General features: G+C 39.5%; 1 protein-coding gene and 1 long non-coding RNA gene across 7 annotated transcripts in view; one reads left to right on the forward strand and one right to left on the reverse strand.

Annotated features, from left to right (window-relative positions):
• On the forward strand, positions 1-22754 carry LOC118353161 (uncharacterized). The gene is made up of 3 exons (XR_004811538.2): positions 1-264; positions 19173-19265; positions 22621-22754. It is a non-coding gene; the product is annotated as an uncharacterized LOC118353161 (long non-coding RNA).
• Positions 22692-26618, reverse strand: part of MYLK (myosin light chain kinase) — a 179435-nt gene continuing 175508 nt past the window's right edge. For all 6 annotated transcript variants that reach the window (XM_025474981.3, XM_049105390.1, XM_049105392.1 and 3 more), the window contains one exon: positions 22692-24755. In XM_025474981.3, the coding sequence (XP_025330766.3) occupies positions 24505-24755 (251 nt within the window). In that variant the 3' untranslated portion in view covers positions 22692-24504. The remainder of the gene's footprint in view (positions 24756-26618) is intronic.

A 26618-nucleotide genomic window follows, 5' to 3' on the forward strand; every position in this document is an offset into this window, starting at 1 on the left:
TCTTGGGTGACGGTGATCGCCGCCTCTTGGCGCTCCGGGTTGGAGCGTCTGGCGCCATCTTGGATGCGGTCAGCGTCGCCTGTGGCCTCCTTCGCCGGTGCCGCCGCGTCTGCCGTCTGGAGGCTTCGTGGTCCCTGAGTGTTTTCCTGTCCTTATAAGTGCCCTCTGCCTCCGTGACGGATCGGGAGTATGACGCCCTCGTTCTCCCTTCCCTCCTTGCTTCTGCCGAGGGCTCTGGCCTCGCCGCCGAGCACGTGACCAGCGGTAGGCCGCCATCTTGGGTGCGGGTAGGTTGACGCCGACGCCGCCCCCCTTCCGCCCTCTTCCGCCCCGGAGGCCCGCGACGGAGAGGCTCCCCGGCCGGGCGCTGCTCCGGGACCAGCCCCCGGGGTGAGGGCTGAGGGTTCGGCCGGCCGAGGTTTCTAACCTGGGCTTTTAAATGTCGGAGGAGCGGTGCGGAGCGGCAGGCGGCCCGCGGGAGGCGTTGCCCGACGTGGCACGTGCGGCCCTCGGCCCAGTGTCCGGGAAGGTTCCAGGGCGGCGTCGGTCCTCCGGCCCCGAGCCGCGTGGGCGCTCACCTGTCGCCGCGTCACCTGGACGGGGACGGGGACGGGGACGGGGACGAGGTGTCGGGCCGCGAGGCCGCCGGCCAGGGCGGGGCCACGGAGGAGCAGGAGTCGTCTTTGGTTGGGTTTGATCGTTAGCAGCTGGTTAGCTAGTTAGCAGCTGGTTAGCTAGCTAGCAGCTAGTTAGCTAGTTAGTCAGCTAGTTAGTTAGCTAGTTAGTTAGCTAGTTAGTCGGCTAGTTAGCTAGTTAGTCGGCTAGTTAGCTAGTTAGCTAGCTAGTTCGTTATTTAGTTAGCTAGTTAGCTAGTTAATTCCTTATTGAGTTATGTATTTAGTTAGCTACTTATTTAGTTATTTAGCTAGTTATTTAGGTATTTAGCGAGCTAGTTATTTCGTTTAGTTATTTAGTTAGCTAGTTATTTAGTTATTTAGTTCATTCGTTAGCTAGTTATTTAGTTCGTTATTATTTAGTTTAGTTATTTAGTTATTTAGTTATTTATTTTGTTTGTTATTATTTAGTTAGCTAGCTAGTTATTTAGTTATTCAGTTATTTATTTAGTTCAGTTATTCAGTTAGTTATTTAGTTATTCAGTTATTTAGTCATTTACTCAGTTATTTAATTATTATTATTTATTTACTTAGTTATTCAGTTAGTCATTTAGTTATTTAGTTATTCAGTTAGTTATTCGGTTACTTTGTTATTTAGTTATTTATTTAGTTCTTTAGTTAGTTAGTTGGTGAAAGGCCCCTACCGCTAATTTTCAGACATCTTAAATGCATTGCTGTATACGTGGCGGTATAAAATATTTATTCTAGAAAATGGAGCATCTGCGAGGTTGCACATGGGGGTGGGGGAGGGGGATTCCTGGCACAAAATGAGAGAGAGAGTCGTCTTCTGTGTCCCGGAGACCATTACAGTGGGAGGTGGTGGAAAACAAATCTGTGTCGGTTGGTGAAAGGTGTTCTCAGTTAGGAAGTTACTGCGGTAATCGGGTCCACAGGGATAGTGGTTTAGGCCAGAGCGGTCGTGATTGAGGTGATGAAAATGGCATTGAAATCTGGACGTATTTTAAAGGAGACCTTATTTTTTTATTTATTTATGAGAGTTACAGACAGAGAGGTAGAGGTAGAAGCAGGCTCCCTGCAAGGAACCCGACGTGGGACTCGATTCCAGGACTCCAGGATCAGGCCTTGGGCTGAAGGCAGACGCTCGACCGCTGAGCCACCCAGGGATCCCCGATAAAGGAGGCCTTGTGAGCAACTTTGGGAGAACTGAGTTGTAGAAGAAAGCATTTTGAAGGCAGAAATCAGTGATTTTGTTTTTTTACGTGTTGAACCTGAAATTTTCATTAGACATCCAAGCGGAGAGATGGAATAAAACCAATTAGATTTAGACCAGGTGCAGGCAGAGCTGTTCTTCTGGAGGTTCCCAGGGAGAATCCATTCCTGACTTCCTCCAGCTTCTAGAAGTCGCCGGCATACGGCATACGTTGGCTCACAAGTTGCATCACTTCAGTTTGCCCTCTCTGAACTTTCACCTGCTCTCGTAACAAACAGCCTTTGTAATTACATTGGGTTTAACCAGGTGTTCCAGGATAATTTCCCCATAGCGAGATTCTTAACTTCCATCACACCTTCACAGCCCCTTTTGCCATATAAATAACCTTCTGGGGATTAGAATAGGGACCTCTGTTGGGGGGGCCATCCTATAACCTATTTACAGCCCATTGCCAAAAAAAAAAAAAGAAAAGCAGCAAGCAAGAAAACCCCCAGACTTGAGAAAAGTGATATTATTTTTAAGCCATTATTAAATTTGCCAGAAAGTACGAGATCTCCAAAGTGGGAGCTGCGAAAGGGCTTTTGTTTGTGGTGGTTAAAAACAGTAAATTGAAATTAGAACAGTGATCACTTAGCAAAAGCAGAACAGTGATCACTTAGCAAAAGCCAAAACCAGGATTTATTTCTCTGAGGGCAAATGCTAGCACGAGGGCTAGGATTGAGAGACTAACCAGAGGAGCTTTCTAGGGCCTCTTTTATAGGGATGCTAATCCCATTCCTAATCACTCTCCAAAGGCTCCACTTCAGAATACTAGCATGTTAGGGATCAGGATTTCAACACGTGAATTTTCGGGGAACACAAAACATTTAGATTATAGGTGTTATTTCCCCTGGCAAAAGGGATTTTGCAGATGTGATTAAATCATGGACCTTGAGATACAGAAATTAGCCTGGATTATCTGAGTGCACCCAACGTAATCACAAGAGGAAGGCAGAAAAAGAATCAGAAGGGGGAGTGACTACAGAAGAAAGAGCGATGCCATGTTTCTGGCTTTGAAGATGGAAGCAGGCTTGATACTCACTAGTAACAGTTAACATGTATCACAGTGTGCCTTTCTCATAAAGAGTTTGATAAATTAATTGTAATATCTCCAAACCTACTAGTGGTATATGAAACAATACCACTTTTTTAAAAGTTGGCATTAGAATGTGGAAAACATAACAAGGCTTTTAGAATCTGGAAAACGTAAGGAAATGGATTCTCTCTGTAGCAAGAGATGCAGCCTTGCCAACATCTGATTTTAGCCCAGTGAGACCTGTATCAGACTTCTGACCTACAGAATTTAAAATACTATACATGTATAGTTTTAAGCCACTAAGCTTGTGGAAATTTGTAACAGCAGCAACTGGCAATACAGCTAATATATCTCTATTGAATATCAGTCAAAAAGCATTATGAGAGATAATTACGATGAAAGGTTCTGTTCATCAGGAAAACACAATTTTAAGCATGTACATAATCACATGGTCTCTGTGCTAATATTCCAATTCTGTGTAAAGAATAATAAAACATTATTGGGTGACATTAAGGAAGACCTAAAATAGCTGGAGAGATAGTGCATTTGTTACTGGACAGGAAACAAGTCTAAACTCAGGTTTGACTGCTTGCCGCTTGAAAATCAATACCTGAGACAAGGGATGGAGAGGAAGGTTGCTTTCCTTAGGAAGCCAGCAACCTGGGAAGATGGTGGACTAACATCTCAAAGAGCATCATCACTATCCACGTGAAGTTGGAGGGATATAAAGGGGAAGGTGGAAAAAAAGGGAGGGAGGCTGTCTGCAGGAGAAGTGGATGCCCAGGCAGTCCTATGGCGACATGACCCTGAACAGACTTGCTGGCATCAATGGCAGCTGCTTTCAGATGTAGTCAGGCCTTACCTTCTGGGAAGGTTTGGTCCTTCATTCCTCAAGGCCAATGGTCTGCAAACCTCAAGGAAAGTAAGTTAGTTCTGCTTACAGACCAAGGGACTTCGGTCAGCAAGCAAGAAGTGCATCAGCTTGAAGCAAGTTAACCCTTAAGACCAGTTGGAATTGTTACAAGTCACAAATTGAAAGACTCCATATGGTAGAGGTGACAGTTCTCCCTAAATTAATTTCTAAATTGCATGTGATCTCAAATCAGAATTTCATCAGGCGGTGATTGTTTGTTCATTTTGGTTTCTGTGGAACTTGATAAGGAAATGTAAATGTTACATGGAATTGTAAAGGTCCAAAATTTGTCAAGATATTGGGAGAATTTGATCTATAATATATCAAGACTTGTAAATTATAGTAAATGAGACAATATAGTGTTGGTATAGGAATGGCAAATAGGCTGATGGAGGAGAATAGAGAGCCTAGGAAACGTAGACCCTTTGTGTATGACAGAGATGATGTAGGGGAAAGATAGGCTTTTAAATAAATGCTGCTGGGACAGTTGGATATCCATATGGGGAAAAAAATTTCCCTTCCTCGCAGCACACACACAAATCATTTCTAGGTTTAAATGTGAATGACGACATTTAAGGCTTTTAGAAAGTAATGTAGAAGAATATCTTTATGATCTCAAAGGTAAAGAACTTTAAAACAAGATAAAGTACCAACTGTAAATGAAAAAACATACATTTGACCAGATTAAAATAAAGAACTTCTGTTCATCAAAAGGTAGAAAACTAGCAGAAAACTCTACAAAGTACAGAGTGGGACAAGATATTTACCACACACATAATTAGAAAGGACTAACCTTCACGACATATAAATACTCCCTCAAATCAGTAAGGGATAATCACATTGAGAAAGTGGGCAAAAGACTTGAACTGGGACTTTACCAAATTAAAAAAAAAACATGACAAACATGCAAATATCCTCAACTTTATTGTTAATCAGGGAAATGAAAATTATAACTGTATTAAGACACAATTAGCCATCCTCCAGGGTGGCTAAAATGAAACAGTTTGACAATACCGGTTGTTGGCAAGAACATAGTGCAGCAGAAGCTCCTGAAGCCTGCTGGTGGTGGTGGTGCATTCACTTCAGAAAATGATTGGACATTATCTAGGAAAGTCAAAGGTACACATAACCCGTGACTGATATTCTGCTGCCAAGTAGATGTCCTTGAATGCCCCTAGGATACGTATGCCAGAATATTCAAAGCAGTTTTGTTTATTAGCCCCACACTGAATACCACTCAACATCTTATATACAGTAGAATAAATAAATAAGTCATGACATGTTCTTACAGTGAGTTACTTTACAGCCATGCAAATAAACAAATTGGAGCTCTACTTGACAACTTGGATGAATCCTATAAACATAATACCGAGCTAAAGAAGTAAGGCAGAAACAAATGTATATAGTATGATTCAGCTAAAGTGCAAAATCAGGCTAAAACTATGGTTTTTTAGGGATATATATATACACAGAAAAAGCAAAGCAAAGCAGTGATTACCACCAAAATCACAATAATGGATACTTCTGGATTAGAGCTCACCACTTAGGAGCATTTGATTAGGAGGCAACCCTCTCCCTCATCTCTTTATCTTCATAGAAAAGGTGACTTCTACACAAAAGAGGACTGTAGTGATCATTTCTAGGTTCCTACACAACGGAGACCAACTTAGTTAGAAAAGGATTGTATTGTAAGGTCAGCGGAAAGCTCACAAAAATTGATGGAAAAGCTGATTGAATGAGATTTGGAACATGGACAGGAAGCCATGAGAAATTAGGCAGCCAAAAAGAGAGACCAGATCAATACACAGGAAGAATCTGGTTATTATCCAGCAGCTTGTGTCATTGGCCTGACTACCATTGGACATTGAATGCTGCCATTACTGGTCCCTCTATTACCCCTGAAAGATTCAACACTGCCATTTGCTTCTCTTTGTTACTCCACGGTCAGTCAAGGTCTTTGGTAGGAGCATCTGATTGGAAGGTCACAAGCCCAAATTCTAGAGACATTGTTGCTGGCAAAGGGGCTATTTGCCTACACTTGAGCTTGCTTTTTGGAATTCTCTCCAAATAGTGTGTTTTAAACTGGATGAGCCACCTTGGGTGGCTCAGTGGTTTAGCACCGCCTTTGGCCCAGGGCGTGATCTTGGAGATGCAGGATCGAGTCCCACGTCGGGCTCCCTGCATGAAGCCTGTTTCTCCTCTGCTTGTGTCTCTGCCTCTCTGTCTCTCTCTCTGTGTCTCTCATGAATGAATAAATAAATAAATAAATAAATAAATAAATAAATAAAATCTTTTTTCAAAAAACTGGTTGGTCAGAAATAGAAGACACCCATAACAGGGAATATGAGAAAATATATTCTAGCCCCCCAGGAAGGAGGAAAAAGAAGTATGATTAGTTAAAATCTGTGAAATTCCCTGGGCCATATTTTTACTAGGGTGCAAGACATTGTGCACAGTCATTGAAATGAAAGGCAGCCAGGCTTTTTCTTCCTTCTGTCTTGTAGTCTTGTAGTGTACTATTCTCTCTCTCTCTTAAAAAAAAAATTAATTCCAGTGTAGTATATATAGTGTTATATTAGTTTCAGGTGTACAATGTAGTGATTCAGCAATTATGTGCATTACTCAGTGCTCATCATCTAAGTGTACTCCTATTCCTCATCACTTATTTCACCCACCCCACCCCTACCTCCCTTCTGGTAACCATGAGTTTGTTCTCTATAGTTAAAAGTCTATTTTTTGGTTTATCTCCTTTTTCCCCCTTTAGTTCCTTTATTTTGTTCCTTAAATTCTTTATATGAATGAAATTATATGGTATTTTTCTCTGACTGCAGTTAGTTTGTTTCTAGGTATTTTCTTATTTTAGTGCAATTATAAATGGGCTTGTTTTCTTAATTTTGCTTTCTGCTGCTTTATTAGCATATAGAAATGCAACAGCTTTCTGTATATTTATTTGGTATCCTGCAACCTTATTGAATTCTGTACTAGCAGCACTGAAAAAAATTACCCACAGTAATTTTTGGTGGAGTATTTAAGGTTTTCTATTTATTGTATCGTGTCATCTGCAAATAGTGAAAGTTTTACTTCTTCCTTACCAATGTGGAGGCCTTTTATTTCTTTTTGTCGTCTGATTGCTGTGGCTAAGACTTTTGGTATATGTTGAGTAAAAGTGTTGAGGATTTTTGCATCTATATGTATCAGACGTATTGGCCTATAGTTCTCTTTTTGTTTTGGTAACATCTTAATCTGCTTTTCATATCAGGGCAATGCTGGCCTCATAGAATGATTTTGGATACTTTCCTTCCTCTTCCATTTAAAAAAATGTTTTACTTAATTCAATTTGCCAACAAATAGTATAACACCCAGTGCTTATGTCATCATGTGCCCTCCTTAATGCCCGTCACCCAGTTACCGCATCCCCCCATCCTCTTCCGTTTTTTGGAATAGTTTGAGAAGAATGGGTATTAACTCTTGAAAATATTTTGTGGAATTCACCTATGAAGCTGTCTGGTCCTGGTCCTGGACTTCTATTTGTTGGGAATTTTTTGATTACTGACTTAATTTCATAGCTGGTAATTCAGTTTTTGGAGGCTTATAGGTTTCTAGGAATTTATGCTTTTTTGGGAGAGGGGATGAGTCTGGTTAAAGGTTTATCAATTTTATTGATCTTTTCGAAGAACCAGCTTCTAGTTTCATCGATCTGTTCTGTGTATTTTAGTTTCCAATTTGTTTATTTCTGCCCTAATCTTTACTATCTCCTTTTTTCTGCTGGTTTGGGATTTTGTTCTTCTTTTTCTAGTTCTTTTAGGTGTAGGATTAGGTTTTTATTTGGGATTTTCCTTGCTTCTTGAAGTATAAACTTCCTTCTTAAAACCACTTTTGCTGCATCCCAAAAATTTTAGACTATTGTGTTTTCGTTTTAATTTGTCTCCGTGTATTTTTCTAATTCCTTCTTTTATTTCTTGGTTGACCCATTCATTGTTTAGTAGCATGTTATTTAATCTCCGTGTATTTGTGGTCTTCCCAGATTTTTTTTCTTGAGGTTGATTTCTAGTTTCATAGTGTTGTGGTCAGAAAAGATGCATGATATGACTGCTATCATTTTTATTTTGTTGAGATTTGTTTTGCAGCCTTATAGGTGATCTATTCTGTAAAATTTTCCATGTGCACTTGCAAAGAATGTATTTTGCGCTTTTAGGATGGAATATTCTGAGTATATCTCTTAAGTCCATCTGGTCCAGTGTGTCATTCAAAGATACTGGTTTTGTTGTTGTTGTTGTTGTTTTGCTGTTTTTCTTTTTTTTTTTTTTAAAGATTTTATTTATTTATTCATAGAGACAGAGAGAGAGAGGCAGAGACACAGGCAGAGGGAGAAGCAGGCATCATACAGAGAGCCTGATGTGGGACTGCATCCAGGGTCTCCAGGATCACGCCCCGGGCTGCAGGCGGTGCTAAACTGCTGCGCCACCAGGGCTGCCCTTTTGCTGTTTTTCTGTTTGGGTATCTATCCATTGATGTAAGTTGGGGTGTTAAACTCCCATACTATTATTGTATTACTCTTGATTACTTCCTTTTTATTAGCTGCTTTATGTATTTGGGTGCTCTTATGTTGGGTGCCTATATAGTTATAACTGTTATATCTTCTTGTTGGATTGTTCCCTTTATGATTATATAATGTTTTTTCATCTCTTGTTATAGTCTTTTATTAGAGTGTATTTTGTCTGATTCAAGTGTTGTTGCCCCAGCTTTCTTTTTTGCTCTCATTTGCATAATGCTTTTCCATGCCTTTACTTTCCATCTGCATGTGTCTTTAGGTCTCAAATGAGACTCTTGTAGGCAGCATGTGAATGGGTCTTGCTTTTTTGATCCATCCCATCACCCTATGTCTTTTGATTGAAGTTTTTAGTCCATTTACATTCAAGATAAATGATATTGATAGATATGCACTTAATTGTCATTTTGTTATTTGGTTTTTGGTTGTTTTTGTAGTTCCTCTTTTTTTCTCTCACTCTTTTCTCTCATGGCTTGCTGGCTTCCTTTAGTGATATACTTGGATTCCTTTCTCATTTGTTTTTGCATATAGCTGGGTTTTGTTTAGTGGTTACCATTAGGTTGATATATAACTTATGTGTATAGCAATTTATATTAAGTTGATGGTCGCTTAAGTTTGAATCCATGCCAAAAGCACTAAGTTTTTACTCCTTCCCCTCCATGTTTTAGGTATATTGTGTCATACTTTACCTCCTTTTATTTTGTAAATCCCTTGACAGATTTTTATAGATATACTTAATTTTACTTATTTTGTGCTTCCTACTTTTTTTTACTCCTTCTTCTGTTCTTTTATTTCCACTAACAAGTCCCCTTTAACATTTCTTATAGGGCTGGTTTAGTAGTCATGAATTTAACTTTTGTTTGTCTAGGAAACTCTTTATCTTTCTATTCTGAATGATAGTATTGCTGGGTAGAGTTTTATTGGATGTTGGGGTTTTTTCTTTCAGCTCTTTAAATATGTCATGTGACTCCCTTTTGGTCTGCAAAGTTTCTGCTGAAAAATCAGCCAGTAACTTTGTGGGGTTTCCCTTGTATATAACTGTTTCCTTTGCTTTTAAAATTCTCTCCTTATCACTATTTTTTTGCTACTTTCATTACTGTATGTCTTGGGTTGATTTTGTTGGGGACTCTCTGTACCTTCTAGATCTGGATTTCTGTTTTCTTCCCCCTTTTCTCTCTCTTCTCCTTCTGGGATCTCTACAATGTGAATGTTATTACACCCCATAATGTGAATGGTGTAATTTAGTTCCCTAGGTCTATTTCATTTATTGTTGTTGTTGTTGTTATTATTATTATTATTATTCTCTCCTGTTCAATGTGATTGCTTTGCATTACTCTGTCCTCTAGATTGCTGATCTGTTCTTCTGCTTCCTCTAGTCTACCATTTATCCTGTCTAGTGTATTTTTAATTTCAATTATTGAGTTCTTCATCTCTGATTAGTTCTTTATGTTTTCTGTCTCTTTGTTGAGGGTCTCAGTGAGGTCCTCCACTCTCTTCTCAAATCCAGTGAATATCTTTATGACCATTACTTAAAAATCTCTATCATGCATATTACTTATCTCCATTTCGTTTAGCTCTCTCACTGTGATTTTATTCTGTTCTTTCATTTGGGACATATTCCCCCTTATCCTCTTTTTTTCTAACTGTCTATTTCTGTGTGTTAGGAAAGCAGCTGTGTTTTCCCTGCTTGAAAATAGTGACCTTATGAAGAAGAGGTCCTGTCGGGCCTTGCAGTAGAATGTCCTGTGTTTACCAGGACCTGGAGCTTCAGGAGTGTCTCCTCTGTGTGTTGTGTGCACACTACTGTTGTGGCCGAGCTACTTTTGCCTTCAGTCCTGTCCTCTATGATGGCTCTCTTTGCCTGTGGTAGGCAGAATTGTCCTTGTGCTGTTAGTGGGCCAGTATAGGGCTGCCGTGGGCTTTAGCTGAGTCCAATCGTGTGTTTGCCAGAGATGTGGTAGTCAGGAACTACAGGGTCCCTTCTCCTTGTTGTCCCCTGAGAAACTTTCTTTGGTGGTTGGGGCCTGTAATCAGACCAGATGTCTTCCTTCAGTTAACTACTGGGGCTGCAGTTGGACTTGTGTATGTGGTTATCTTCCCCTGTCTCTGGAGCAGGAGTCACTTTGGTTGGTGCTGGCCCCTATCAGGGCTGCTTGCACAATGCCAGGCTTGTGGCACTGCTTTGGATGGGCTCCAGCCAAGGGCATATTGGAGGAGGCAGGTCTGCAGGAGGATGCCAGGGCTGGATGTCTGTGCAGTGTTAGCAGGGTTTGTCAGGTCCTGGAGGTTGAGGGGTCCTGGAGCTGAGGCCTGGCAAGACGGGGCCTGTCCACAGAGAATATGGGGGCAGGGGCACTGTTAGCCGGCTAGGTGGAGAGTGTTGGCACTGTGTTGGTTCCTGCAGGTGTCCATGTGTTAGGCTAGGGTTTGGCAGAGGGAAATGGCACCCACCAGGTCTTTTGTTCCTGGAGAAGTCTCCTAAAGATTCCTGACCCTCCAGCACATGCTCTGAGAGTAATAAATAACTCTCTTCCCTGTATACCCCAGGCATTTTCAAACTGCTCTTTCTCTGCTCTCTTTGGGGGCTATTTGTTAAGCTGTCTCTTTAAGGATAGGGACTCAGTTTCCAAAGCCCTCCAGAGTCTCCCAGAGTACAACCTGCTGATTTTTATTAGTTCTAGGTCTTAAGTCCTTCTGATTGTAAGAACTTGTGAAATTAGACCCCGCTGATTTTCAAAGCCAAATGTTAGGGGGAGTTGTCTTCCCCGTGCAGTTTCTCCATGCCTGGGTGCTTGGTGAGATTCTGTTTTCCCTCCAGCTGGCTGCATCTCTCCCTTCCATGAGCACTCCCAAGGGTCATTTTGCTCCTGACCATGTCTCCACCCTTCCTTCCTTCTTCAGTGTGACCTCTTCTCTCCATTTAGCTGTAGAGAGTCTGTTCTGTCAGTTTTTGGGTCATTTTCTGGGTTATTTATGCTGATGTTGATGTTACCTAGTTGTATGCGTAGGACAAGGTGACCTAGGATCTTCCTACTCCACCTAGATGTCTTAATTTTTAAAAAATATCAATAGCATCCTGTTTTTGCACCTGGATGTAAATGTTTTCTTGTATTTCTTTGAAGATACTATTTTTTTCTTCCTGTATAATCTTTATTTCTTTTAAGTCCTTTTTGATGTTTGTTGTCCTCTGTCTTTTTTTGTTAGAGACTTGCCTCAAATGGTCAATGGTATTTGATTATTTGTCTATATTTAAGAGTGAAGTACTAAAAACAAGTTTGTGTTTAGGTGGGGCTGTTCAGTGTGGGCCTTCCTGTAAAGTGCTTAGTCACAAGAATAACCTAGGAATCCTAGACAAGTCCGTGATATGCAGAATTCAGTAGAATGTAATTTTAATGTCTATAGCGGTGTAACCCTATCAGAAAGAAAACATTTCGGAATTCTACCAAATCTGGAAAGGTTTCAACACACTGAAGACACATAAGGATTAAAAACGCTGGCTATGAGTATTTATAGAGGTAGATGGGAAAGATTTAGATACCTAATGAGAAGTAAAGAATGAAAAGCCATTGAAGTCATGAAAGAAGTTAGCTACCATCTTTTAGGCAGTGCAGACTTTCAGGAATAAAGGAACATTTAGAACTTAAACTCAGGAACTGGATTTTAGAGTTGGAAACATAGTGACTACAGAAAGGGACTTGATCATCTGAGTCACAAGAAATATCACCAGGATGTGTTGTAGTTTCAGGTCTTATGCCCCATTGAAGTCTGGTTAAAAAGCACACTCAGTCAGCTGAGAAGGCAATGTTCCCCTCAATTGGGATTTGTTCAGGGCTGTAAGCCTGGTTCAATATCCACAAATCAGTTATTGTAATATACTATATTAATAAAATGCAGGGTAAAAATCATGGTCATTTCAGTGGATGCAGAAAAAGTACTTAACAAAATTCATCATCATTTATGATAACTCAAATGAAGCAGGAATGGGAGAAATTACCTCAACATAATAAAGGCTAAATATGACAAGTCCACAGCCAAAATCCTTCTCAACAGTGAAGAGCTGAAAGCTTTTCTGTAATATTGGGAACAAGACAAGGATGCCTACTCTCTCCACTTTAATTCAACATAGTCTTGAAAGTCCTTGGCAGAGCAATTACAAAAGAAAAAGAAGAAAGTCAACAAATGGTGTTGGGAAAATTGGACGGCCACATACAAAGAATGAAATTAGACCACTGTCTTACATGACACACAGAAATTAACTCAAAATGGATTAAGGACTGTCGAACACACAAGACCTGAAACCATAAAAGTAGAAGAAAACATAGGCGGTAAGCTCCTTGACATAGGTATTACCAAAAAAATAGTTTTTTAATCTGACACCAAAACAAAAGCAAAAATAAATGAATGGGCTTACATTAAACTAAAGAGCTTCTGCACAGCAAAGGAAAACATCAACTAAATAGAAATGCAACCTACCGAGAGAAAATATTTGTAAATCATGTATCTGGTAAGGGGTTAATATTAAACACATATAAAGAATTCATATAACTTAATGGTAAAAACCCTGATTAGAAAATGGACAGAAAATCTGAATAGACATTTTTCAAAAAAAGACATACAGATGGCCAATAGGTACATACAATAGGTACAATAGGTACCAATAGGTACTCAGCATCATTAATCATCAGGTAAATGCAGAGCAAAACCATAGTAAGATACCACCCACACCTATTAGAATGGCTGTTATCAAAAAGACAATAAATAAATAAATGTTGGGAAGGATGTGGAGAAAAGGGAACCTTGTGTAGTACTGAGGGAATGCAAATTAGTGTAGCCACTATGGAAAAATTTTTTAAGATTCCTCAAAAAATTAAAACTAGGGCAGCCCAGGTGGCTCAGCAGTTTAGCACCGCCTTCAGCCCAGGGTGTGATCCTGGAGACCTGGGATCGAGTCCCATGTCAGGCTCCCTGCATGGAGCCTGCTTCTCCCTCTGCCTGTGTCTGGGCCTCTCTCCCTCTGTTTCTCTCATGAATAAAAAAATAAAATCTTTTTAAAAAAAATTAAAACTATATGATTCAGCAATTCCAATTCTGGGTATTTATCTGAAGAAAATAAAAACACCCTATGAACCGTATGTTCATTACAGCACTTTTATGATAGTCAAGCTGTGAAAACAACCTAAGTGTCCATTGATGGGTGAATGGATGAAATTATCTTATGGATAAATAACAGAATATTATGAGCATAAAAATGAGTGAATTCTTGCTATTTGCACCAAATGGATGGACCCTCAAGGGCATTATATTAAGTGAAATAAGTCAGACAGAGAAAGACAAATATTGTATGATCCCTCTTCTGTGGGAATCTTGGGAGGGGGGGAACCTCATAGATACAACAAATTGGTTGTTGCTGGAGGTGAGGGTGGGGAATGGGGGAAATGTATAAAGGAGGTCAAAGGTTTAAAAAAAAAGTATTACATCTTGGTAAATTTATAAATCTACCAAATCATATCAGGAAACTGCATTTAATAGTTTAAGGAAGAGCTGAGTTTTAAAATTTGCCACATTAATAGGTAAAATATTAATTTAAAAAAACAGAATGGAGGGCAGCCCCGGTGGCTCAACGGTTTAGCGCCTGCCTTCAGCCCAGGGCGTGATCCTGGAGACCCGGGTTTGAGTCCCATGTCAGGCTCCCTGCATGGAGCTTGCTTCTCCCTCTGCCTATGTCTCTGCCTCTCTCTCTCTCTCTCTGTGTCTGTCATGAATAAATAAATAAAATCTTTAAAAAACAAAACAAAATAGAGTGCCAGGTTGGCTCAGTCAGTGGAGCATGCAACAACTCTTGATCTTGGGTCCATGAAGGCAAGCCCCATATTGGGCATAGAGCTTACTTAAAAAGCAAAAACCCCAGAATGGTTTCCAAGTAATCTTTTTTGAGCACAAAAATCACCCTCAAGTACATAAAATACCAACACTGACAATTTAATGAAAATTGGGGTGTTTTGTTGAGAAATTCCTGTATGACAGTATGTGTGGGTTATTTCTCCATGCTATCCAATTTTTCCAGAAAAAATGCTTCAGCCTCCTGCCTCTGCAGGAGTACCCTGCAATAAGGCTGGCTTCACAGGTGCACACTTGTGCAGTCACATGGCGCTTAGAAGGGTCTCATGCTTGTTTTAATGCCCTGCTATCACTGTCTTGAAATTCTTAATACTTTTTTTTTCTTTTTTAACAAAAGCCTCACATTTTCTTTTTTTTTTTTTTTAATTTTTATTTATTTATGATAGTCACAGAGAGAGAGAGAGAGAGAGGCAGAGACATGGCAGAGGGAGAAGCAGGCTCCATGCACCGGGAGCCCGACGTGGGATTCAATCCCGGGTCTCCAGGATCGCGCCCTGGGCCAAAGGCAGGCGCCAAACCGCTGCGCCACCCAGGGATCCCCAGGCCTCACATTTTCATTTTTCACTGGGCCCTCCAAATTACATAGCTGGTCCTGCCTGGCAGTCAGAGTTCTGGCAGCCAGCCACACAGGGGAGAGGGCTGGAGTTTTGAGGTTTAGTGTGTAGCTTTTCCCTGAGTCCTGTTTTCTGAGTTGCCTCACTCCCATCTCAGTTGGGCCTGTCATCCAGTCCATGGCCTCTCTAGTGTAACCAGAAGATCCCTTTTTCTGCCAGGATTGGGAAAGAGACTGTCAGAGGGGCCATATGGGCTACAGGAGGAGATGGGAGAGAGTCAGTCTAATGCCTCTACTTTTGCCTAGTTCTGTGGTAGGACTCAGTTTTCTCTTTGAGGATTTTTTTCCTGCAGACACTCGCGGAGTGGAAAAAGAACAAAATCAATTACCAATTAGTCTATCCCCCAATTTTGTCAACACTCAAATCTACCGTATCACCTCTCCCATCCTTTGCCCATGTGGGTTCATGCCTTTATCCTTTTACTCTCATTTTCTTGAGGTTTTGGGAGACAGGAAATAAATGCAAGTGTTCAGTCCACCATGTATGGCCACTAGTCTTCATTCAGTTTCCATAGAAACAACTACTTTCCCCTTTATCACTCAATTTTTCTTGACTCCTGTAATAATTAAATTATGTAATTACAGTTACAATTAGAATGAGTAAGTTTAAGAATAAACCCTATTGACTACACTCAGAAGTATATGGGCATCAGTTAATTTATTTTACAGAGGAATGAGAATTGTTAAGTTGGGCAAGTTGGATGAAATGGAAATTAGTTAATTGAGCTTCTGTTTTAAATGAATGTAAGCCATCCCTTAAGAAGGTTCATTATTGAAAGTCTAAACAGTTTGGCTTCTTGGACAACCAGTGTGAAGAGGCTTATCTGTCTTTAAAACTTGCTTGAGCAAGCAAATGCCTTTCTAGGACCAGGCTCTTTTCTGTACTTTATAGGTATAATGAGTGTGTTCAGACTGACTTCCTGGACCCTGGACCTTGATCTGTCCTAATTCCTAGTTATTCCATCCTACCTCTGTCCTGATCTCCTAGTTGGACTTTGACCTGCTTTGACCTGAAAGACCTTGGTTTGCATCTGTATGTTGATACCTTACATTCCCTTTAAAGATCCCCTTCATAAGCACCTGGTTCCTCCAGTCTCTAGCCTTTTAGGAGTTCTTCAGGGCAAAACTGACCTGCCTTTTACAGCTTCCTTCTCTGCGGCAAGTCAGATATCGGCTTCTTTTGTGCTCTAAGTCAGTTACCCACTCATTTGTTTGCTTTCTTGTCTTACAAAAATCAGGGATTTTTCACCTGTCTTCTCCCATATTTGTCTTTGAAGGGTTTACAGCTTTAAAAAAATTATTTTTCCTTTACTCTCAGTTTAGCATGGGTTCCAGAGAGAAGAGAGTGACTGCTTCTTTTCAGTAGGTCCTGTTTGGCTTCCACTCCTGCTATAGTAGCTTCTCATTTTCTAAGCCCTTGGTATCCTGCTTTTCCAGAAAAGGGCCCCTCCATTTTGAGTTTTGTAGACAATTAAAAAAAAGATATCTTCCCAACCATTTCCTGGGACTGCCTAATAGCGTGGGATCTGTTCTGTGGTTAATATGCAGTCAGGAACAAGTCAATGTGAGTTAGCTTTTGTAAACATCAATTAAAATTTAGAAATTTATACATTTCTTCTGAGTTCAATTTGTTGGTATATAGGTTTTCATAATATTGTTACAGTTGTTTGTATTTCTGGTGTTGGTTGCTATTTCTCCTCTTGCATTAGTAATTTATTTGGGTTCTCTCTCTCTTTTTTTTTTTTAAATGAATCTTGCTTGAAGTTTTCAAAGAACCAGGTCCTGGTTTCATTGATCTGCTCTACTCCTTTTTAGTTTTTATGTAATTTTTTTTCTGTATAATTTACTTCTGCTCTAAACTTTATTATGTCTTTCTTTCTGCTGGTTTTAGGTTTTATTTGTTATTTTTCTAACTCTTTTAGGTATAAAATTAGGTTGTTTATTTGAGATTTCTTTTCTCGAGGTAGGCCTGTGTTGCTACAGACTTTCCTCTTAGAACCACTTGCTGCCTCCCAAAGAATTTGGACCATTGTGTTTTCATTTCCATTTGTTTTCATGTAATTTTTAATTTCTTTTTTGATTTCTTGGTTGGCCCAATCATTGTTTAATAGCATATTAAATACCTCCATGTATTTATGCTCATTGTGATGAAAAAAATCACAAGATTTTTTCTTGTGGTTGATTTCTAGCTTACTGGTGTTGTGGTCATAAAAGATGCATGGAATGATTTCAATTTTTTTTGAATTTTTTGAGACTTGTTTTGTGGCCCAATATGTGATCTATTCTGGAGAATATTCCATATGCACTTGAAAAGAACGTGTTTTCTGTTTTAGAATGGAATGTTCTGAATATGATAAATCCATCTGGCCCAGTGTGTCATTCAAAGCCACAATTTTCTTGTTAATTTTGTTTTGATAATCTGTCCATTGATGTAAGTAGGGTGTTAAAGTCTTCTTTTATTATATTACTATTGATCATTTCTTTTATGTTTTTATTTCTTTTATGTTTGTTATTAACTGTTTTGTGTATTTGGGTGCTCCTATCTTGGATGCATAAATATTTACAATTGTTATATCCTGTTGGTGGATTTTTCTATTATTATATAGTATCCTTCCTAGAAGGAAGCATTGGCAAGGATGTAGACAATAAAGGAACCCTCCTGCACTGTTTGTGGGAATGCAAATTAGTGCAGCCACTGTGGAAAATAGTATGGAGGTTGTCAAAAAATTTAAAATAGAACTACCCTACAATCCGACTTGCACTACGGGGTATTTACTCCCAAAATACAAAAACACTAATTCAAAGGGATACATGCACCTCTGTGTATTACAGAGGTGTTATTTACAATGGCCAGCCTATGGAAGCAGCCCAAATGTCCATCCACAAATGGATAAAGATATAATATATACGGGGATGCTTGTGGGGGTCAGCAGTTGAGCACCTGCCTTCGGCCCAGGGTGTAATCTAGAGTCCCAGGATCGAGTCCCACATCGGGTTCCCTGCATGGAGCCTGCTTCTCTCTCTGCCTGTGTCTCTGCCTCTCTCTCTCTCTCTGTCTCTCATGAATGAATGAATGAATGAATGAATAAATAAATAATAAATAGATAAAAAGATAAAATATACATGCACACATATACATACACACACACACACAGTAGACATACTGTACAATGGACTCAGCCATAAAAAGAGTGAAACCTTGCCATTGGCAACAACATGAGAGAGCTAGAGAGTATAATACTAAGCAAAATAAGACAGAAATACCATATATAGAAAGACAAATACCCTATAATGTCATTCATATGTAGAATTTAAGAAAAAAGACAAACGATCAAAGGAAAAAAAACAAAACGAACCAAGAAACAGACTCTTAACCATAGATACCAAATATATAGTTTTTGTGGATGAGAGGAGGTGGATGGGGGGATGAAGGAAATAGGGGATGGGGATTATTTTATCATGATGAAGAAAATCAAATGATAAAAAAAAATCAAATGAGCTATTGACAGTGTGCTCTATAAACTGGGAGATACCACCAAAAATAAAAATTATTATGTCAAAAAAAAAGTGATCTTAAGATTTTCTTAGTAAATAAGAATCTGTGTGCATATCCGTAACACATTTCTCACTTAGTAAATCAGATTGTAGTTATTTTGCCACATGCTTTTTCCTTCCAACTGTACCTGTGTATAGAGCTGTTGATCTTCACACTTTTTTTTCATGGAAGTTAATGTTACTTAAACGGCAAGTAGATCAAAGATAAAGAAAAAAATTAGAGAACTCTTTGAGATAAAGGTATAGCACAATTAAAGCCAAGCTAAGTCTGAGAAGTTTCCTCTTAATTGCAAAATAAGGCTCATTAAGGTCAAATGAGCTATTCTCGTGACTATGAAGAGAGTAGCAATTGGGAGGTAAAACTTTCCCTTAGGACAAGAGGACAGTTTGTAGCATTTCCTAAACTCACAGCAATTCCCTCTTTTTTTAAAAAATATTTTACTTATTCATGAGAGACAGAGACATAAGCAGAGAGAGAACAGGCACCGTGCAGGGAGCCCCATGCGGAACTTGATCCTGGGACTTGGGGATCATGTCCTGGGCCAAAGGCAGATGCTTAACCGCTGAGCCACCCAGGGATCCCAGAGCAGCAATTATTTCTTGAACAATTGCATGGGTACTTTCAAATTCAAAGATCCTTTTCTGGGAGGTGGACGAATTTAAATGGTTATTTTCATCTTTCATTAGTATATAACTTTTTCACATCTGTATTTTGTTTCTGCAGGAATATAAACAGTTACTTGAGAGTAGAGGATGTTTCTGATGTATTTTAGCATCTCTGAGTGCCAGAAGAGTAGGGGCTTACCATCAGGATCAGGTAATGTGCATGACCTCATTTATTTTTATTTTTTAGAGGTGCCTGGTGGCCTACTTGGTTAAGCTTCTGACTCTTGATTCCTGCTTAGGTCTTGACCTCAGGGTTGTGAGTTCAAGCCCTGCATTGGGCTCCATGCTGGGCGTGCAGCCTACTTTAAAAAAAAAAATCGATCTATTTTTATTTTTGAAAGAGAGCAAGCATGTGCATGCATGCTAGCAGGAGAGGTGGGGTGGAGAGAGGCAGAGAGAGAATCTTAAGCAGGCTCCATGCCCAGCACGGAACCGACATGGGGCTGGATCTCATGACCCTGAGATCAGGACCTGAGCTGAAATCCAGAGTTGTATGCTTAACCGGCCGAGCCACCCAGGTGCCCTGAGCTCACTTAATTTTTATAACAACTAAGAGGGAGGAGCTGTTACTCTGGTTTTATAGATGAGGGGACTGAAGCACAAGCTGCACAGCTCCAGTAAGAGACACAGTTGTAACCAACTCCCCTTGACTGATTAACCAGGTTAGCTAAATCCTACCCGTGTATTCTGCAGCATTTGTCTTCAGTGAACATGTCAAGTGCCTTCTGGAGCGAGATCTTAGACTTAATGCACCCTACAGAACAGGTTGTATGACTACTTGCTAATAAATGTTTGATGAATTCGGTCTGAGGCTATCCTTCACGTTAACCTATACCATCTGGGATAAGGATGTGGAGGGGCCCAATAGCTCAACCTATTGCTTCACTATTAGTGACTACTTATGTCTGCCCAAAATAAGCTAGTAAGTGTGAATGACCAAATGGACAGGTTAAGTGATAATTTTCTTCTTCCTTAGTTATCTCCAACTAGAAGAAATCTAGTGCCATGATAATGTGAAGATGTATCATATACTTCATGTGGTCACTAGTGGGGCTATAGTCTCTGACATGAAGCTCTCCCTGCAGAATGTTAGCATTTGGAACATGTCAAGGCCTACAGGCTGAGATTTCAAACAAGCAGCAGTTAGAAATGTAAGGTTGTCTCCAAACACTGTAGGTCTCCTGGGTATTTCCAGTCCCAGTGATCAAAACAACCAATGTTAATGATCGTAGCTGTCCCAGTGGCCCCTCCCACCTCCTTTTTGGTTCACTGCCAAGGAAATCCTGCCCTAGTGACCCGGTCTCTCCTCTGCATCTATCTCAAGTGGCCCCATTGGATGCTCCCCTATCTCAGATAGCTCCAGGTTCCAAAACACTTGAGATTGCTGTCCTGGCTGGTTGTTTCATATCACAAGTAATCTTGTAATTGCTTGTGAATTGCAGGTCTACTTGGATTTGGTGGTGAGGAGCATAGAACTGGTACTTTTAAAATGTCTTAAAAAGTGAAAAATATATACGAATATAAATGAATAATCAAAAACTATAACCGGGTCACCTGATGGCTCAGTGGTTGAGTGGCTGCCTTTGGCTCAGGTAGTGTTTCTGTCCTGGGATTGAGTCCCTTATCGGACTTCCCGCAAGGAGCCTGCTTCTCCCTCTGTGTGTCTCTGCCTCTCTCTGTGTGTCTCTCATGAATAAATAAATAAAATCTTTATAAAAAAATAACAAAAAACCAAAAACTGTAACCTAGTTATTGAGTCTATATTATCCAGTATAAACGGTGAAACTATTTCACACAAACATTTAAGTTCTAATTTCACAGCAATACAGTTAAAATTTGGAGTTCTCATTTTTCCCTAGTCCATCTAGAACAGTGGTGATAGAACTTTACAGAAAGTTTTAACCTGTGCTGTCCAATTATGTGGAAACTAGTCATATGTGACTACTGAATACTTGAAATTGTGGCTAGCATAACTGAGGAGTTGAATCTTAAAATTTATTTACGTTAACTTGAGCTTAAATAGTCACTTGTGCCTTGTGGCTACCATATTAGTCAGAACAGATCTCAAATTTGATGATGGCCTTATAACAGGATAGTCTGTTATGTAGCAGCCACAAAGAACCCTAAAATCGTGGTGAATCATAAGAACCAAGTTTATTTATTTTTTTTTATGGTGAAAAAATTTATATTTAGATTTATAGCCGACTGGAACCAACTTTATTTCTTGTGTTATATATCCATTGGGGGCTGGCTTGGGACCTAGGCAGATAAAGCAGTCACTGTCTTACATGTTGCCAGCCATAATGGAGAATCTTGTACTGGTATTTAAGTACTCTGGCCCAGAGGGGATGCACATCACTTCTCCTCACAACTCAGTGACCAGGACTAGTCACAGCCCCATCTAGCCGGGGAGCCAGCAGTGCTGTGCCATGGGACAAAAAGCCTCAGTAATGACGGCACAGACATTAGAGTCACCCTTTCAAAATACAGAGAAGGAATTCCTAAAGGGTAAAGAAAGTAGTATTACTTGTGATTTCTTGAAAATTGGAGAACTTAGTTGAATTTAGAATTCAATTACCCTTCATGTCCTTGATACTTATTAGCATAGATTTATTAAAAGCCAGTAAGATTTGAAAGGTAAAACTCAAACACTTTGATCAAAAACAAAAAGAGACTATATAGAGTTGACAACAGTCATCATGTCTTTTTAATAGAAATATAGAAATATCATTTAATATGAAGTAATGCAATGTAAACAGCAACCAACGAGTTTTTATGTGTTTGGGATGAAAATGGAATGGGAGAAAATGTTTTTGTTATTTTTCCTGGTGCAGAATATGTATGGCCCTTTTTTCCCTAGCAAGGAATAAAAAGTTCTTTTCTTTAAAAATAGTAAGTTCCTCACTAGGAACATTTGTGAATTGTGGTTGCCTTAAAAAAAGGAAAAAATTGAAATATTAACTGGACAATGTATTGTTTCTCCTTCTAGACTACACTGTGGGTTCATAGAATCCTCTAATTCAGCATTTATTAGCATGCCCGATTCCTTTTAGAATATCTATAATATTGTTTGAAAACTCAAGACCTAAAGGGCTCACCATCTGATAACAGATTTTTGATAAAGCAGGAGCATTATCAGGAATTTCCTCCTAACAAATGTTTCAGTATCAAGACACGGAAAGATAGCACTTGGTTGCCAGTAACAAAGTGCACTAAAGTTACAAATGCAAACCAAGCCCTGGTCAATAATATTAACGATGGTGATTTTGTCACATGCCAAGAATGTCATATAGATCTTAGCATTATGAGGATTCTGTAGATAGCAAACGTCCATGGAATTTGAACTTATCTGTAGAATGCAATTGAATCAAACTGATGCTCAAGAGAGATTTTGTATATAATGTGCAAATTAGGCTTCCTAGTATAAACAAGGTCTATGCGAGTCCTTAGTGAAACACAACCATCTAAGCCATTCCCGCAGCACTGCATTTTTTTGTCGTTTCCAGGATGTATCTGGGTAGTCTCCAGCGAGTGGCATGGGAAGAAAGAGAAGGGTTAAGAGATTGAACAAACAGCGTGCACTGTGGTATCCTTTATTTAAAAACTGTGAGCTAACTACAGTTGTAGTGTTCTCATTTACCATTCTGATGGCATAATAAACTGGGAGAACATTAACACAATTTCAAGACATTAAAAACCTGTAGCAAACACACACCACACATGCGCACACACATGACAACACACATGCACACGCAGATTATAGTCTAAACACAACTAAGTGAAGAAAAGCTTCAAATGCTCTAAATCAAATTTTAAAACCCTTTATTATAAACTGTGGCAATACTGTGGCTATTATGAAAAAAAGTTGTAACTGCTTAAAAAGCAAAAAGAAAAATACTGGCAAATTTGAAACTAGCAGCAAAAAGCAGATAAAAATAGAATGGAAGGTAACATAAGACTAATATCAAAGTTCTAAAGTTGATACTGTGTAGGGTTGTACTGAAGTCATTTCAGATTGTTTCTTGAGGAACTAGTAAGAAGTCCCTTGAAATATGAAATTGCTGCACTTTACAAACAGTGGAAAAGAAAAAGTATTTGGAATGTTACACACACACACACACACACACACACAGAGAAATGTATTAGGCATATCAGTTTATAGTCTTTGTTTATGACCTTCAAAACGTTTATAAAGAAAAATTTAAGTGCCAATGTAGTGAAAGAAAAATTCCTAAAGATGCAAGTCTGAGTGCATTTATCAGGTCTAAGAATACATTTGAAGGCTGGGGGCAAGGCATGACTGATGAGCACATTCAAGAAGAAAACATCGCAGAACCCATAAGGCAGGTAGAGCTCTCTGGAGAGTGTTTAGAATCGAAAGTGTGTTAAACTCAGACTACCCCGAAGGAGATTCCAAAGTACGTGCAGTTCTACAGCCCTTCATCAGTTGAAATCTGTTTCATAGTGGCCGATAAATAATTAAGACTAACTTTTCAGCAAACTGATTTTTCATACATTCAAACACAAAAATCTTTACCACACATGAGAGCTGATATTCTAATAACAGCACAAATACGAATCCTGGTTTCAGAAGAAAAGCACATTAGCAAGGATCTTTTTTCCCCCCACGGGTTCTTACAAAAATGTCTGAAGCTGCTAGACATCTGCGGAGAGGGGATAAGTTTAGATTTCCTACTGATTTTGGAAGAAAAGAGATTCTGTTTTCCTAAGGAAGCCAGCCAGCCATGAACAGGGGACTGGTCTTCAGAATCTAAGAAGCATAATGTCCTTGGTGCTCAAACTCATGGCAAGTTCAGATCCAGAAAAACTGGCAGATGGAACAGGGGAGAGAAATGAAAAGTTTGAATGTACACAGTATACTTTGGAATCAAATGTGCCTCGTAAGTTAGAATGGCTCAACTGCTTTCAGAATGAAGTGCTGCAGTACTGGAGGAGACACGGTTCCCTGGAATTAGGAGCTGGGAGAGACAGGTCTCCATCTCCAGGGACCTTCTGGGCTGAGCTGTGACCCCAGGGCCTTATTTGTCATGAGTGCTTTCAGTTAGGGAATTTATGACTTTACCCAGATAAAGATTTCTTTTGGTTACTTTCTCTTTAATATCAACTGATCAGGCAATTACTGGTAATTTCCCAAAATGAAATCTGGCTGTGCTAGTATCTTAAGATGCCAGCTAATTCACATTAATGCCCATCAATAGCTGCTGCTAGGTACCACCTGCTGTTGCTGAACAATCAACCCTCAAATGACCTAACTAGATAATCTATCACACTAGGTGCTTTTACTATCTTGGATTTTTTGAGCTTTAGAGAAATAGTCTTGGTAATTTCTTTGTAATATGACTTAGAAGCTGCTTCTCTCTGGCTTTGTTTCACTCTTCCTCTTCTTCCTCTTCCCCTTCCCCTTCCCCTTCCTCCATGGTCTCCACAATGAGCTCTGCTGTGCAAGTGGCTTCTCCAAGACTATTGACAGCCTTGCAGGTGTACTTGGCATCGTCATCCCCACAAACATCGCTAATGATTAAAGAGCAGTTCCCATCCTCGTCGTAGTCTATCTGGAAGTGGCGGGACTCCCGGATTGACTGGTCATCTTTAAACCAGACAACTTCAGGGTCTGGGTATCCTGCAGCACAGGGAGAGAACACAAGTTGGGAAAACTGTTATTCAGAATTTCTTATCAATTCATGCAAGCAGCTCCTAAGCAACCTCTATTGATTTCGGGAGTAAAGGAAAAAAAAAATAATGTTTTGGCTTTTAGCATCTCTTTCGAGATTTACATTTGGATATGGGCATATACTGTAAGTAGTAATATCCAAAACTCCACAAAGATACCAGTCATGCCATTTGCCAGCCATGTGGGGCTTGTACTAGCCACCTTTATACAGATCTAGAGTACTACGTGGGACATAGCCCCGACTCCTACCACACACCTAGAGCTAAGTATCTCCTTGGGTGAAAAGAAAATTTCTTACCTTATATAAAAGTTGAATTTAACTTTAAATAAAAAATAAGAGAACAAATGGGCACAAGAGATCTTTTGGGGGTGATGGAAATGTTCTAAAATTGGATGGTGGTGATTGCACAATTCTGTGAATTTACTGAAGATCACTGAATTGTATACTTAAAATGGGTAAATTTTATGTTATGTAAATCATAACTCAAAGCTGACAATAAGCTCAATAATACATAAGTTAGAGAAGCTGATAATATTGCTTAAAAAAAAACAAACAATATTTATCTTAGCCTGATCCAAAGACAGATAATCTACCTATTGTAGATAACTGGAAATTGACCACATTGGGTACACTCATTTTATGTTATTAGTCATGTTTCTGCAAAGTTCATTTAAAAAATATTTTTAAATATATACATCATATATATATGTATATGTCCTATGCCATATATGTATGATGTGTATGTGAGATACACACACATATTGGCCTTTACAAATATATAATGATTCTAATGGACTCTTTCTTACATTTTGGAGAAATATTTTTACAGGAAAAAACATTCCAGCCCCATCCAGAATAAAAAATTACACCTAAGAACTTAAGAATTCTAACATTCTTTTCAAGTAGATTTTGTTTTTATCAAAACTGCAGCCATATGCTTTAATTCCTCCCTAGTGCTCCAAAGTTATGCAAATATGAAGGAAACATTCCCAAAGAGGAAAGTACAAAAATGAGATCACTGTGTTGTAATAATTTTTAAAAAGGAAAAAAGAACTTTAGAAGACCCCCAAGACAGTGGTGATGGTGAGAATTCTGAGCATTGGCCCCAGAGCTTTGAGCAGTACCCCCAATCTGCATACTTCCACATTAGCAAAGGCAACACACCCGCCTTTTTTTTAATTGAATGGAAAAAGAGAAAGATGATGATAGGCACTGCATTTACAAAGCAATTTTAATGACAGAGGAGAAGAACTTTCTTCATTCTTCACTTTGGGTTACTTTGCCCAAAATGTATGTAGTCAGTCATACTACTGGAGAATCTTAGATCGTGGGAGGCATGATTTGTTCTGACTGCTGTCCTGTGCTATGCAGCCTTGGGAAAGTTGCTTAATGAACTTCTGTGCTTTATTTGGTCAGACTGAAATGGGAGATGACCGTTCACTTTGGTTGGCACAGAACAGTCACAGACTTGAGACAAAGAATCCAGTCTTGCCCTAATCTTTCTGGAATGCTGCAATCTGTGGAAACTGAAATTTTTGTGTCACCAACATTGCTAACTTCTCAGGTTCTATGCTAAGATCACTTAAGTTCCCTGGAGCTCTAACAACTCACAATTCTATGGCCTCATTATTCTTGGCAGGCAGAGAAGCATGGGGAAGATGGCATAAGCATCTGGATCCCAGCTCCCCTCCTTTTGAGGTCACAAGGCATGCTCACTCTGCACTTACCAGTGTCACAACTTTTCCCTTGACTGCATGACGTCTTGAACAGACTTATAAGGTTTCCCCTTTTCACATATGTCCTCTGACAGC

This window comes from Canis lupus, chromosome 33, assembly GCF_003254725.2.
Source record: "Canis lupus dingo isolate Sandy chromosome 33, ASM325472v2, whole genome shotgun sequence".
NCBI classification, from domain to species: domain Eukaryota; kingdom Metazoa; phylum Chordata; class Mammalia; order Carnivora; family Canidae; genus Canis; species Canis lupus.